General features: G+C 32.1%; 1 protein-coding gene across 1 annotated transcript in view; it reads right to left on the minus strand.

Moving 5' to 3' along the window:
- The window catches only part of LOC108915984 (voltage-dependent anion-selective channel), a 23,761-nt gene extending 7,409 nt beyond the window's left edge, over positions 1–16,352 (minus strand). The window contains exons 1-4 of the mRNA XM_018722155.1: positions 16,166–16,352; positions 5,415–5,737; positions 1,766–1,993; positions 780–988 (exon numbers count right to left, since the gene is read on the minus strand). Coding sequence (XP_018577671.1) covers positions 780–988; positions 1,766–1,993; positions 5,415–5,734 — 757 coding nt within the window. The 5' untranslated portion in view covers positions 5,735–5,737; positions 16,166–16,352. The remainder of the gene's footprint in view (positions 1–779; positions 989–1,765; positions 1,994–5,414; positions 5,738–16,165) is intronic.
- Positions 16,353–16,794: the final 442 nt, after the last annotated feature.

The following is a 16,794-nucleotide window of genomic DNA, read 5'->3' on the forward strand; positions in this document are numbered from 1 at the left end:
GGCTGTCGTAACCACAAAGCTTCTTTGGAACATACATGTACGGTGTGCGTTAATGTTTACAGAAGTCAACAAGCCGAACTAATATTTCTATTTTTTATAAAATCTAAATGAAAATCCTTCTCACGAACATCAGTTTTTCGGTAATATTGCAAATGCAACTAAAAATTCCCAGATTCATGTCACGAGCCGCCACTGCATTGTACTTTCACATATAAAATATTTATTTATATCTTTTCACAAATTTAAATTTTGATCTAAATTGACAGTATTTAAGAATGTGACATCACATTCTTACAGCTGCAGAATCCGTAAAAAAGGACAAAATAATGTTTTCAATTAGTTCAGAGCTTCTACCACAAACAAGGCGAATTGACAATTGACAACTTGGTAACAATGAGTCCACTTTTTTAACGAATTAGTTCTTACTGTTAGAAATTGAAATATGACGAAAAACTATTTAAATTTGAAGAATACTAAATGCCAAATAAATATTTAATACTGCTTTAATAAGGTGAATTAAAAGTGAAGTTGTGACAAGTGAAAAAGAATTACATTGGTAACATTGTGAAAATTAAAAATACAGTAGAGTTCACTTATTGCGACACTTTCAATGACCGATCACATATCGTGATCTCCACCCTTAAATTTGGTTTCATATAGATTAGTTTTTATCATTCATTTTATTACATTATCAGTTTAGCATGACACGATTTCACTGTCTCTTAGAATGTTGCTATAACCTAACTCCACTGTATTTAAATGTTTATTTTTGTCCTTACCATCACGTAAACGCTGTTGGTATCCTAAACCAACCAATAAGGAGTTATCAATTTTAGCTCGAATAGCAGCATCTGAGTCTAGATCAAACTTGGTACCGAGGCCAAACTTAGTGTTGTTGCTTCCAGAGGACCAGGCCAGCTGAATAGCTGTTTCAAGTTTGGGATTGATCCTCTGATAGATGGAACCGCCAAATTCTTGGCCGTCATCACTGTCAGGAAATTCACTAGATATTACAATACGATTAGATTAAACAGATGGTTAGTTACACTCATTTGCCCATTAACACCTACAGCGCATATGTGGGACAAACATCTTGATATTTGCATAATTGTGAAATATCGGCATATGGAACGAATCTTCATATATTTTTTTAATGACCAAATTTCATGATGTCAGCAATTATTCCTATAATTACTGGGACCAAAATATGTTTAAAATGTAATTAAAGAATCAGTTGGAGGTTATCAGTAGTTGGTTAATATTTGTATAATATTCATTACTTTTTTTCATAATTTTACTCGAATACAAAAATATACAACTACTGATAACACATTTATTTAAGTAATTTATATGTGTAACGTAAATAACCAAGCTCTCCAATTCTTCTGCTATGAGAATAATTTTATTTTATCGCATTTTATTTACTTTTTTTTTTTGACATTTTCAATGAGCATACTTATTTGATATGTTTTGAATTTCCGAATATTTCTTAACACTCAAACTGTATAAAAAGCTACAAATGAAAACAATTTATTTCTATTATATTCATTTAAAAAATATTACTTAATCAAAATAAACTACATGTACCTACTACCTACTGAATGATTAAGAGGAAGGTTATAGTTGCGATTGTAGTTTGGTTTAAATAAATACATTTTTTTTGCTCCTATAAACAAATCAATTTAAATTTCAATAAAAAAATGTTTAAAAAGAATGTACTTCCTAAAAAACAAGATCCTTAATTTTTCTAAGAAAAATTACTTACACGCTGGTGTGCAGTACAAAATCTGTGGTGGAGAATCCCAAAGCGACGTTATTTTTCGTCAATTTATTCTTCTGTGTATCGAACGCACCTTGGTATCCAGCCAACCAACCTTGGTATCCTAGGACAGCGGAAGCCTGAACTACAGGCCCGTTTGAATCCAGGTTTACGTTAGTGTTAACTGCTACAATATCATTCTGAAAAGCTGTCTTTACAGCTCCCGATTTGTTTCTAAAAGAGTTATTATGTTAATGTACATGTAACAGCGACTTGACAACAAACTTTTAGAGCTGATTCTTTTCAAAATAAAAATTACCAGAGAGTAACAGTCTTTCCTAAAATGACTATTAAGAGTTCTATGATTCTTCGAAAGATTACACATAAAACAGTTTTTGGTCAGTTACTTAAGAAACTTAAGAGGAAATGGACGTCAAATGTAAAAGGCACTTCTTTCGTAGAAGCTAATTTCATATAAGCTGTCAATCATGTCGCAGATAACCTTCCTTTACAGATTTGGGTAAAGTATTACCAATCAAAATTTTTGTTTATAATAACCATGATAGGGAATATTGTTAGCATTATAGGTGGAAATCAGTCCAATTTAAAGTGCTATAAAAAACTCGCTTATTTGAATAAATGGCTAGATGCATATATTAACTTTTTTATAATTAAGTCCTTTAACTGTTCAGAAATAGTATAACATCAGTGGCCTTTTCGATTTAAAATAAGTAGTTAGTTTAAATTTCAGAATTTTTTTTTTGGAATTTTTTAACCTCCCCTAATTCTAACACATTTAAATTATATAATGTTACAATTTGTAAGCATGAAGTTTACTTAATCAAAAACTGTTCTACAGCTTTCAAGAACCGTTTTCAGAACAAAATAGGTAGTACTATTGTTTTTTGTTTAGTTTTGATGAGATGAGCTAGTTCTGGAGATTTGTTGTAAAGTCGATGTTAGAATATGCAGAGAAAAAAATCCATTAAAGATTTTAATAAATATCTACAGACGCGGAAATCTGTTTCGACTCCGAGGTTGCAACTTGACATAGAAAACTATCCCTCTAAGTTCTTTTTATATACTTATTATAATACAGAAATCTATCTACAAAAGTTATCTTAGATCAGGTTAAGAATATTGTTATATATTCTATTTTTACTTACTAGCAAATTTCAGCAAATGTAATTAGATATTTTGATGAGATTAATAAAAATTATAGCAGTATATCATCTCTAAGTCATTTAAGAGAATTATGGGAAATTACAATCTTAGATCAGAGAAATCACTATGTTATTGAATTTTAAGGGAATTGAAGTATCTGATTCCTAGTAACCAGTTTTTTAAGTCATAGTGAGTGAATTCAATTGAGATACAAAGGTAAAATTATAGTACATTGTGTAACGAGTGGGGAAAAGTTGCCAATACCGCCACGCGGACGCAGTTGACGCACGAGCGAAGCGAGTGCGGAAAGCGCCCAAGTGGCGCTATGGCAACTTTTCCGAACGAGTTGCACATACTATTTTCTATCACAAGTGCGAGTCGTTATGGGACCTAACCCCCTACACAAAGGGTCGGCAACTAGCGGACCACGGTCCAGGTCCGGACCGCGGAAGGTAAAATACTGGACCGCCAAAAATTTTTTGAAAGTATAAATTACTCAAATAAATTATTTAAAAAATGTTTTTTTACGTTTGAGTGCCAATCTTATCATTTTTTCTAGTATTTTACAATTGTGTGAGTGTTTTGAGTTCTTAATAGTTAGTAACCAGATTAAATTTGAGTTCAAATGAAAATTTGTAAGAAATATAAAATTTTTTCTGGACCTCGTTAAACATTTTTAAAAGTATCCGGACCCCACCTAAAATTACTTGCCGACCCCTGCCCTACACTATAGGTCCCATAGCGAGCGCGCGTGAAAGAAAAATTATTTGAACACCCTAATTTCAAACACTTTTTAACATAAATCAGTTAATTCCTAAACAACAAGAACAATCATTCTACTGATCGAATACATAACACAATCACAGTTTCAGAGCTTATACAATGGGTCAACTAAAGAAAAAGCCAATTTTCATCAGTAGATTCCATAACAAATATTAATGGAGGAAGATCATATAAAAAGTCATAAATGCTTTATTTTCAAGATAGAGCATGTTGAAGTCGAAAAAATTGAACTTACTTTTAGTCATATTTTGAAAATGTATCTATTGAAAATTTTTATATAAACGACCCCCACTAATACAGTGTCCCATTGATGTTTAAAAAAAACTTGTGTACAAGTTCCTCATGGAAAAATAATAGGGGTGGTTCATGTAAAGCTTTTTTTCATAGACGCGCTGTTTTCGAGATACAGTGTGTTGAAGTTGTTACTTTCCAAATGGTTTTCCTTAATTATCTTTAAATCGGCTAAAGATAAAAATGTCAAAATTTGTACACGAGCAAACATCAACTGTGCGTTAAGAATAATGTGCAAACAGTTTCTTTTTGAAAAGCAGTGTCGTCGATACAGGTAATTGGAGGGGTATAATAAAAAAAAATGTTAAAAGTCAAAATTTATTACATTTCTAAACGGTTCTGTAAACTCTAACGCATACTAAAAAAAAAGGTATTCTTGTTGAAATTCGGTAGCATGTACCATTTTTGAGGAAAGTTGCATAGAAGCAAATGGGGGGTAATTTCAGCATCTACTGTAGTATTTCAAGTTTTGCTCATTTAATTGTGCAGCTGTTTTGTTCTGTATGTGTCCGAGTTTGTTTCCTAATATTTTTCTGTTCTTATCATTTTTTTAAGCATTCATGTCCATCAACAATTCTGTCCATTCAACAATTGTTTATTTTAGTAATGGTAGTGCAGTAGTTTACAAAATTTAAATTTAGTTATTAATAGATAATTAATTACCATAATCTGTTTATTTTGGTTCACTTTTTTAAATGTTACTTTACAAGCTGAAAATTAAAATAAATTTTATTTTTTTTTTAGTTAATAAAATGTTTTACAATTTAACTATTTCATGTGGTAAGAAATTAGAATTATAGTCTTAAATGCAAATACTGTTAGTAGCTAAATGTCTTCAGCTCATTCAATGGTAAAGTCCTTTTTCAATTTAATATTTTGTTAATGTACTTGTGCCGCTTTATGTGAGCAAAAAAAATGCAACTACATTTTTCTCGAAAATGGTACATGCTATGCTACCGAATTTTGACACATATACCTTTTTTGCAGTATACTTTATAGTTTACAGAACCGTTTAGAAGTGTAATAAATTTTGACTTTTAACGTATTTTTTTTCAAATGTACCCCTCCAATTACCTGTATCGGTGACACTGCTTTTCAGAAAGAAACCGTTTGTACATTATTCTTAACGCACAGTTGATGTTTACTAGTGTACTTTTGACATTTTTATCTTTAGCCGATTTAATGATAATTAAGGAAAACCATTTAGAAAGTGACAACTTTAACACACTGTATCTCGAAAACAGAGCATCTAAGAAAAAAACGATACATGAACTACCTCTATTATTTTCCCATGAGGAACTTGCACACAAGTTTTTTTGAAACATGAAAGGGACACCTTGTATAATGACGACCTTTGGCCCATTCTTTAGCAGACACCTAATAGGTACAACCACAATCTCTCAATGCTAATAATTACCCTGTCTGAGGTGAGAAATCAAGGTTTCCAGAGAGTTTAAGTCCCTGTATAACTTGGTCTTGTACAGAAAGCTCTGTTCCTAGGGTATTGTCGGTGGTCCATTTTTCTGTGAATGTGACACCATAATCTTTAACTTTGTATTTTGTTTCTAGGGAACCGAATATTTTTCCTGTTTCTTGATTTGAAGTGCCGCCAGTATTGAATTCTACGCCAGTTGCAGTTTTGGTTTTACAATCCAATTTAATAAGACCAAAGTGATAACCCTTTCCAAATACATCTTTAGCCCGTTTTCCCAAATCAGAGAATGGTGGAGGAGACATTTCCTAATACAAAGTTATTAAAATTAATTTTATGTAAAATAAGAATTCTAATAACTGGTTCAGCTATTTTCTTCTTTTAGCACCAAAGAAAAATTTTAATGGACTCTGATATGATATTAATTAAAGCCTGCTGTACATATGTCCCATTAAGAACCCATTCAGAATTTTGAATGCAAGATTTGAACGATTTTTTTTTATACATAGCCGCATTTTGCACTTGTTGAGCTAATTAGGGTAATGCAGTTTGGCAATTCATGGCCTGCCCGGATTTTTTTAGAAGTGATTTTTTGGGAAAATCATTTTAGATATATTTTTATTAAAAATTTTACCCTTAGCCTTAATCACTTAACACCACTGTATCTCTGATTGCACGATTTATAACGCAGAATAATTTTGTTAAACAAAGTTTTAAATTTATAAAGTTTCCATTGCATAGAAAAATCTAAAATGTTTTGAAAGCGCCTGAAAATTAAAAAATTAGGTAATTATTGACCCTACAGACAGACTATGATTGGTACATATTAGAGTCTGCATATAAATTATTTTCATAATTTTAGACAAGATTTACGACTATTCACCAATTGTTATTATTATTACTAATAAAGGTTCTTTCATGTTAGAATGAATGCAAATATATTTTTACAAAATTGCAAAAATAGTGTTTGTAGGAGATTTTGCTGTTTATATAAAAACCAAACAGGTATTAGAAAAAAAATTAAAGACATTTTTACCAAAATTATATATTTTGTTCGCATTCTGTATTATCCTGTGTAATAAATTAGGTTTTTATATAGAAAATTTTAACAATTTTAATAAATGAAAATAAATAATTTTTGTTAATTGCAGGATATACCAATATGAATAGTAAACTCGATAGTTTTTGGAATAATTCTTTATTTTTATTTTCAGGGAACTGTATACAGGCTGTTACAAATTCGCTTCTCACTACAAGGATCTCGGAAATGATAAGAGCTACGAAGTAGCTTAAATGGGGGCAAAGTTGCGTAAACACGGGACCAACATTATACCTCTAAAAAATTAAGGCTAACATGATTAGTTTTCCAAATATTTGAAAAAAAAAACGAAATTTTGGATATCCGTTTTTGTTTCATTTCAGCCTTGTTTGAGGTAATATTGAAAAAAGAAGAACACTTTCTCATGGCCACTTTTTGCCCTCTATCAAATGGCATAATCAATTTTTGTTTGTAACGTTTCGTCTCTCCAGGACCATCATCAACTTAATTTTTTTAAATATGATCCTAGAAATTTTATTACATTTTTTGCAAGCCTTCATGACCCCCAATACTGTACTGCCTCAGCCCGAACCAGATTCAGACGTTTTGTCTCGAAAAATTCATCTTCAGTGTATTCGTGCCAAATTTATCTAAATTTTTTATTTAGATTTCTATGCTTATTGAATTATCGTACACTGTAAGATTCGTTAGACCCTGTGAAATCCATTTAGTTATTTAAACTATTACCACCATGCGGTTACAATAACACATTTATTATTATTAACTATTACTATCACTTAGTCACACATAACTTAATAAGTTGTTGCGTCAAAATTAAAACATTAATACAATTTTAATTTTATTATGACAAATTAATTCTTAAAAATGCATATGAACAACCAAAACGCCAACTGAACATTATTGTTTAAAAAATTACAGTAAATGTTCAAAAACATTTTCGTTTTCGCAAAGGTTGAAATGAAGATCAGCGAAGTATTATCGGAATTTATTATATCTGTAACCCCAACTGTGAAAGAGCATGTCAGATGTATTTGTATAAATATCCTGAAAAAAAAATAGATCGGAATTTGTTTGAATTTTGAGCACTTGATAAAACTCTAATAATGTTTTATTTTAATGCATGGTGGTAATAGTTTAAATAACTAGATGGATTTCACAGGGTCTAAGGACACGTACAGTGTACGATAATTTAATAAATATAGAAATCTAAAAAAAAATTTAGATAAATTTGGAACGAATACACTGAAGATGAATTTTTCGAGACAAAACGTCTGAATCTGGTTCGGGCTAAGGCAGTACAGTATTGGGAGTCATGAAGGCTTGCAAAAATGTAATAAAATTTCCAGGATCGTATTTAAAAAAATTAAGTTGATGATGGTCCTGGAGAGACGAAACGTTACATATAAAAATTGATTATGCCATTCGATAGAGGGCAAAAAATGGCCATGAGAAAATGTTCTTCGTTTTTCAATATCAAATCAAACAAGGCTGAAATTAAACAAAAACGTATTTCCAAAATTTCGGTTTTTTTTCAAATATTTCGAAAATTAATCATGTTAGCCTTGATTTTTTAGAGGCATAATGTTGGTCCCCTGATTACGCAACTTTAATACAACATAATTATAATCTCACTAATTATCTGCTAGTATTAATTGAATTATCTGAACTTTTTCAGGAATTAGTTAATGTTTCATCTGCAAGTATTTCCAACTCCTAAATTTTTAAAAAACATTCTGCATTATAAATTAATGAAATATGAGTGTCCTGATTCTTACCACCACACTGTGTCTATGGAGTAATAGACTGATTCCACAGATGGAAATGAAAAAAGGAGAGTAGACTTTTTCACTTTTTACTTTATTGAAAACCTTTAAAAAAAAGCATTTAAATATATAAAAATGCAGTTTTAAGTAAGCCGATATACAGGTGGTTCGATTTTAATCTATCAAATATAAATTTTAATAGATATTCTACGATTTAAATAATACTCATTTAATTAATAGATATACAGTATGTCCAAGATTAGCACGAAGATTTTTATTTTTCATTCTTTAGAAAAAATCATTCCTGATAAAAGTTTTTACTTGATTTTAAAGTAAGGTTGTCTCGGATAAAATAAGGTTTCTAAAACTCGCCCTTTGTCTTTGTTATTCTTGGAGATATGAAAAAGAGTAAAAATTTACGGATAAATTTTCCTACTTTAATTCCACTGTGAAATAAAAGAAATCGTATATATTTTTTTTGGTGATTTTTGTATACAGCCATTTGATTCAATGTATTATTAGAAATTGGCAAAAATTATTATTATTAAGAATATGTACTGTAAAAAGTATACATATTATAGTAGCCATGAAGGACAATTTCTAAATTGTCCTCTAAGCCGAAATTCGTATCTAAATTAGTTGGAATATACAAGCAGCATTGAAATGAAAGAGAAACAGTCTGATATTGATAATAATTAATCACCGATTCTGGTTACACCTCTTTTTTATGTGCAATATATCCATTGACAATGCAAGAAAATTAAAGTGACCCATATTGTTTTTTTTAACTTGTAAAAGTCTTGTATTTGAGTATGGCTTGATATAACAAACATTTATTTTGACTACATTGGAAAGAGATAAAGAATAAGATATTTCGGCTTTTTAGAATCCTTAACAAACCATATTTAGGTAGGTTTCGCTGAAAGAATTAAATATTTAGCCGATAATTGATAATAAATATTTAATACCACAACAAACACTAAAAATCAAAATAACTCGGAAACTTGCACGTGGATTGCAAGGTTCTCCGAATGACTGGAAAAATGGATCACAGGAGATATTTTTCACCCTCAGATTCGGAATCAGCACCCGCGAACCAGTCATTTCGAGAACTTTAGATTTCATACCACCCCAATCCACGTGCCCCCCGCACCCCCCAGGCGGCCGGAAGTCGCCCCGGGGGGTCGGGTGGACTGGATATATGCATACTCGAATTCTGCGCCCCCCAAAACCCCCGAGTACCAATTTTTGCGGTATTTCGTGCACTTTGGCAAGTTTCTCGGATGCAATGCACTTCTAGATGCACTTTATGCACCCGCGATGCATTTCCGCCACTTCCGGATAATAAAAAAGGCGNAAAAAAAAAGGGATGGTCGACTCCGAGATTTCAAAAATTGTTGAACATACAGGGTGTAACTTTAAGTAGGGGTCATATTTACACAGAGGCTTCCTTTGACGTACAGAAACACATATCAATAGTTTATTTTTTCAAAATCCGTCGTACTTATTTTTTTTAACAATTTTTTAGTAATTTTCGTACCTCGCCTGGAGCAGCTAGTGTAACCTCAAATAACGACGAGCTTTAGTCGCAGTGCATGCACAATTCATGTATTTGTAATACATGATTATAGACCAGGCAATAAAGAACGATTTACCCCAAAATATCTAGATTTTCGCGGCCCGGTCCGATTTTAATGCGGTTTTTTGCATTTTGTTCAGAAAGACCGTCGTAAAAAAGTCACGCCTTTTTTATTATCCGGAAGTGGCGGAAATGCATCGCGGATGCATAAAATGCATCTAGAAGTGCATTGCATCCGAGAAACTTGCCAAAGTGCACGAAATACCGCAAAAATTGGTACTCGGGGGTTTTGGGGGGCGCAGAATTCGAGTATGCATATATCCAGTCCACCCGACCCCCCGGAGGGCGACTTCCGGCCGCCTGGGGGGCGCGGGGGGCACGTGGATTGCAAGGTTCTCCGAATGACTGGAAAAATGGATCACAGGAGATATTTTTCACCCTCAGATTCGGAATCAGCACCCGCGAAAACACCCGAGATACATTTTCCCAGTCATTTCGAGAACTTTAGATTTCATACCACCCCAATCCACGTGCCCCCCGCACCCCCCAGGCGGCCGGAAGTCGCCCCGGGGGGTCGGGTGGACTGGATATATGCATACTCGAATTCTGCGCCCCCCAAAACCCCCGAGTACCAATTTTTGCGATATTTCGTGCACTTTGGCAAGTTTCTCGGATGCAATGCACTTCTAGATGCACTTTATGCATCCGCGATACATTTCCGCCACTTCCGGATAATAAAAAAGGCGGGACTTTTTTCCGACGGTCTTTCTGAACAAAATGCAAAAAACCGCATTAGAATCGGACCGGGCCGCGAAAATCTAGAAATTTTTCTCTTTATTGCCTGGTCTATTACAGTGGCGGCGTACACAAGTATTGAAGTGCATTTTAAAAAACTAATTATTATAACTCGACTATTTATTTGACTAAAAAAAAATTCATATTTTTTGTATTCTGGGAAACACGTACTATTACCCCTAAAAAACTAACCCCCACTTAAAGTTACACCCTGTATATTTGCAATTTTTTTTTCATATTCACAAATTCGTCGTTTGATCCGTCTGCTATCTCCATCTGAATATATTACAGTGGCGGCTGGTGCGGGGGGCTCTGGGGAGGTGCCTCTATAAATTTTTATAGTAAAAAAACTTAATTTAAAACTTAGTTTACAATGTTATCTGCATAATTAAATAGATTGACCTTATGAAACACATTAAAAAGGAAATGTTAAGTTTGTAATATGCAGTCAATTTAACTCGACTTCCAAACTCGCAACATGTGTAAAATGTTTACAGCGGTAGTCATGGATTCCGTCGCGCAGGAGTGAAAGACGGAGTGGTAGTAGCTCATATTTACTAAGCAGTTTGGGCTCTGTTTGGTCCGACCGTAACCAAATATAATATTCACGGCTTTTTTTCTTATTAAAAGTAATTTGTTCAGATGAGGCGTAAAATTTTGTTACTTACGTATTACTTCTTGTGTGTTTTTTAAAAGATTGTAAAAGTTTAAATTGACTGTAAAGATAGACTAACTGTAATGTTATCTATTGAAAAATCAATGGTGCGACAAATACCAAACTACTAGCAAAGTAATTGAAAAGTTTATTTCGGACAAAAGCAGAAGAATGGATTTTCACTATAAAAAAATAATGTTGAACACATTTTCCCTATATTTCAACAGTACTTAAAATAAAACTGCCCAATTAATTTTTTTTTTTTTTCAATGCTTTGCACCTACATTTTTCCGCTACCTAATGAATAATAATTGTTTAAGACTTGTTTAACTTAACCTTACTTTCACAAAATGTAGCCGTCACACATAAATGTAGTTAAAATACTTTTAAATTCAACAACAGAAAATAAGCTTCCCACGTTAGTCAAAACTCTGTGATCGCCGCATATCAGATATACAGAGTGTCCCGAAATTCATGCAAGAAAATTTGGTCACAGATTCTTAAGACAAATTTAAGGGACCTGTATTTTTTATTTTTGCCAAGTGGCCCCCTCTTTCGGAGTTACAGCCCCCTGAAGTCCGCCCCTAAGAATAATCTTTTTTTATATCTTAGAACCCTGTTGTACGAGAATCACTATATTTGGTACACATAAGATAATTTTTCGTGGGCCCCCTTGTCTTTGGAGTCAAAAAAATTTGGTCGCATATTTAAATTTCTTAAAAATGATCAGTCCACTAAAAATCCACAAGATTTATAAACTTTTTGTCCCTTCATACTTTTTTCGTAAAACGCAATGTTTTCGAGAAAAATGTCAAAATGTGATCGAATGCATATCGTGACTCGCCATTTTCCTCAAAAACATTGCGTTTTACGAAACAAATATCAAGAGACAAAAAAGTTTCTAAATTCAATGGCTTTCTACCTAATTAATAATTTTAAAAAAATCAAATTTGCGACCAAATTTTTCTGGTTCCAAAGACAAGGGGGCACACGTTAAAGTGTCTTAAGGGGGTTTCTCGTCAAAAAGCGTAGCACTGTGAGATTCCACATGTCATAAAGCCTGTGTGTATCAAATTTAGTGATTCTCGTACAACATAGTTTTGAGATATAAAAAAGACTTCTTAGGGGCAGATTTCAGGGTGCTGTAACTCCGAGAGGGGGCCAGTGGGCAAAAAGAAAAAATACGGGTCTCCTAAGTTTGTCTGAAGAATCTATGACCAAATTTTGTTGCATGAATTTCGGGACACCCTGTATAACGTCACGTGGAGATCAAATAGTGATTTCTGGTTCAATAACCAGTCCTTATGGGATTGACAGGTGTCAGGTACTGCCGTTAATAATACTATCTTATATCGTGTTTATAGTTTTCGTGTCATGTACATCCTAAAGTGCTGTAAATGCCAAGTTTGTATTAATGTATTTATTTTGATCTGCCTCGATGGTTTTATTCCTGTGGAGATTATTAACATTTTTGTATATTAATGACCTTCCGTTTTTGGATGTACAACAGACAACCAAAGCAATTTCTTTAATAAAGACATGTTTTCCATTTTCCAAATATAAAAATTTTGGTTAAAGCTCGCAGGCGTAAATATATATTTTACACCAAAAATATTTGAATTTGATTAATATACATATTGTGATATTTTAAAATATCACAGTATGTATATTAATAATTATCTCCAGACGTTGCCAAATTAAAAAAAATAGGAGCTACCGAATGATTAATAAAACCGTTGCACTAGCAAATATTTGTTATTGTCAAAATCCAAGAAAAATTTTGAATAGCTACATAAACATTACCAAATGATAATAATACTGAAAGAGGTGTAACTATTGTTTATGTTGTTGAAATCAGTTCTTATTTATTAAATTAATAAATACTTAGCAGAAACTTTAATAATGAACCATATAAATCATTCTCCACGTGACGTCATGCGCCAAGCGAACCGATTTTAATCCGCAGGAATATTATACGTTATAGTATTTGTATTATTATAATTTATATGTTATTATACAACTTATTTACTGTTATTGGATATGTCTTACACTGCTAAACATCAACAAATTTATAAAATCGAAGACTGAAAACGTAAAATTTAATTAAAAACTTGTGATAATGATTTCTGAGATTAAACCAGGGTATGGCTTCAGTAATCATATAATAGTGTTTCAATTATTTCACATCGATTTAAAAAATAAAAAATGTTCTTTCAGACATTTTCAAAATAATTAAAGAAGTATATTTAGTTAAAACTAGTTAAAACTGAATACAAGTAGGTATTTTAAAATAAGGTATTTTTTTAAAATACATGTGTGTGTTTCAGACTTCAACTTTAAAATGAATAAACTCGTCGTAAACTTTAATTATTGCTTTAGCTCTATGTTCAGCATAGAAAAGTATTGGAAGCTATTGATCACTTCACATATCGAAATAATCAGAGATCTAGCCGCCACTGACTCAGAGTGGATCAAAAATATAGCGTCAGTAAATGTATTGTAAAAGTTCACGTGCACTTTTTCTTAAAAAGTGACCCATTCCCATTTCACGATGGGCAATGCTGGCCGATTGGGCGCAATGACCATCGTGTAGCACCGTTACGTAATCATAATCGTGTAGAGTGTAGGTAGAGAGTCCACTGGCCTTGCCTGGCCGTAACTAAATGACGCTGGCGAATATTGACTTGCAATCAGGCTAGGTATCCGTTTTTATTTTAAACCTTTTTCGCAATTTTTTAAAGTTTTTTTGTCAATGTACATTTAAATAAGTGTTGTATGTACTTATTGTTTTCATGATTCATGCATAAATGAATAAAAATCAATAGAAAAATACTGACATTAATATCAGCCAATTGTGTAGTTGATAGCAATGGCCTGTGATGGTCTCTGGCTGGTCTCCGTTCGCCAATACATCGTGATCGTGAAGAGGGGCCGTAATAATGGTTGTGATTGGGTTATGATGGTAATGTGTTAATTTATATGAAAGAAGTGTTTCTGTAATTATTAAATATGGATCAATTAATTAGTGGTATTTTGCTATCAATCACACGTGGGCTGATATTTGACACTTCATTAATGTCATATTTTCCTATATTTTATTTAAGCACGGTACCGTAAAGTAAAGTGATTGCAGCGACTGTCTTTTACCTGATAACGAGTCGCGCGCAGCGCGGTCCGAGAGAAAGGTCAAGTCCGCGCAGCGGACTTGCCTACCTTTCTAGTAACTACTTAAACAACTTTAATTTGCACACCCCCAAAAAACTAAAAAAAAATGGTGAGAAGTTATAAAATAAAACATTGGTCCATGGCCCACTCTATATCCAAAAAAACACCGACATCGGGCCGATCGCGAGCCGAGCAGAGTGGACCAGTGTTGCGGCCAGACAAGGACATTGTGAAGAGGAGCCTTCGTTCTTTTTTTTCCTTATGAAAAATAAAAATATTTCCCTTCTTGTCCACTATAAAACGTGAACATACTGCATTTACTTGAAATATTTTATTATTAAGGGCGTATTCAACTTCTATATTTGGTTTAATACCTATTATTTTGCCATCAAACAAAAAAACTGTTTAGTGTAACTCAATATTAAATCAAAAAACGTTTTATTCTATTTCTACTTAATATTTCTATGTTGTTACAATTAATAATCAATTAATCAATATTAATAATATTCTTAATACTGATAATACTCCTGTAAATACATGAACAGTAACAACTTACAAAAAGTAGGGAAGCCAAAACCAGACTTAAGAACTTTTGACAAATATGCCAGGATCGTATTACAAATTTTGTATCTTGTTTCAATGTTAATAATATAATTTTATTCCAAACACACAGTGACTTATGCTATTAATAATAAGAAAATACCTATTTTAGTTAGAAAAGAAAAAAGAAGTGCCTATTATATGTTCTCAAGTGTTTCATTTAATAAAGTACATAAGTTTTATTTAATAGGTAGGTAGTGCACCGAATGTTGAAAATTATTGTCCAAAACGTGTACAAGAGATCTTGGGTTACCTACTATTTTCCCGCTCTGTGTACGCCACTGAATACTGTACATTATAAAACAAAATGTGATGCCACATTTTGTAAGAATAGTTCATTTCTATACATAGTAGGTAATAAATGAAGCATAATTGAAGGCTACAAGTATTGATCAATATTTAAAAATAATTGGATCTAAACTTAATTTGAAAAAATTAAAAATAAATATCGCTTTAAAAATAAAAAAAAACATTCTGTGAACTAATTTAGAACAGACTCAAGATGCGCATTGAACTTGACATTGAAAGTATTGGCAATTAATTCATTACTATTTTTAACTTTTGCGATTAAAACTAAAAAGGAAATAAATTAGAAACGAATATAAAACTGTAAAATTCCAAATGTCGCTCAAATTTCAAAACGTGCTCCCTCTTGTGGTAAATAGGTTACGTTCCGACGTCCAAAGACACAATTTTAAGATTTCTACTAAAACCCATTTTACGCCATTTCGCTGTCGGCAACATGGCGACAATTTTTAATAATTGTATTACATACTGTATCAATATAATTTATGTCGCTGTCTTAAGTACTGTAACATTTAAAAATAAAAAGTTAAAAACGCATATATAAAGTTCTCCTGATAGTTTAATGAATAACGTAAACTATTTCCATAAAAATCAATTATTCATTCATAAACCTTACATAACAGTTGAAAATCTATAGTAGACTAGCCATTCTTATGTTAACATTAAAAAAATATATTGCCCTTATTGCAGCAGACTTTATTTAATTTAGGGCAAGAATTTCAAAAGAAAAAGTTAATATGAGGGTATTTTAGTCCCGGCTTATATTTAATCAATTTGCATAATGTATATTTGAAAATAATTATCGTCTCTTACCTAAATATGGTAGATGTGACCGGTCTTATTCGTTACGTAAAATTAGTATATAATTATTTATAAAACTACCCTTTTTCTTAAGGTCTTGAAACGGCACAACACGAAGATTACAGAAGAATCGTTCACCTCACCGGCTCAGTGAAATATTTGGAGAATGAGGATTGGGTATCGTGACTATCGTGGTATCGTTCTACGTTTTAGCACGAGAAAGATAGATGTATTTTTAATTCTATTTCTAATGTTGCCACGTTTACAATGTAGGCCAAAGTTACTGAATTCTAAATGAATATCCTAAATTAAAATATAAAATATGGATAAAACTATTTTTAAAATTGAACTGAATTCATGCCCTTATTTCTATAGATTCCAAACATCAACTTTTCTAACTTGGCAACGTGTGTTCCATTTGAGGCGTTTCACGTTCTTTACCTCGATCAATAAGATCTTTTTAATTGAAAAAAAAAAATAGTTTTCTGAATAAGAATATCTATAGGTATCTGCCTCATACAAGTACACACCCATCTATGACAAAAACAAATACATATATATTTAATATTAAGGTTGAAAGATAAATATGAATAAAGACCATTTTATAAACACACCTACCTATTAAATATGTATTTTTAAAT

This window comes from Anoplophora glabripennis, unplaced genomic scaffold (assembly GCF_000390285.2).
Source record: "Anoplophora glabripennis isolate ALB-LARVAE unplaced genomic scaffold, Agla_2.0 scaffold1393, whole genome shotgun sequence".
Taxonomy (NCBI): domain Eukaryota; kingdom Metazoa; phylum Arthropoda; class Insecta; order Coleoptera; family Cerambycidae; genus Anoplophora; species Anoplophora glabripennis.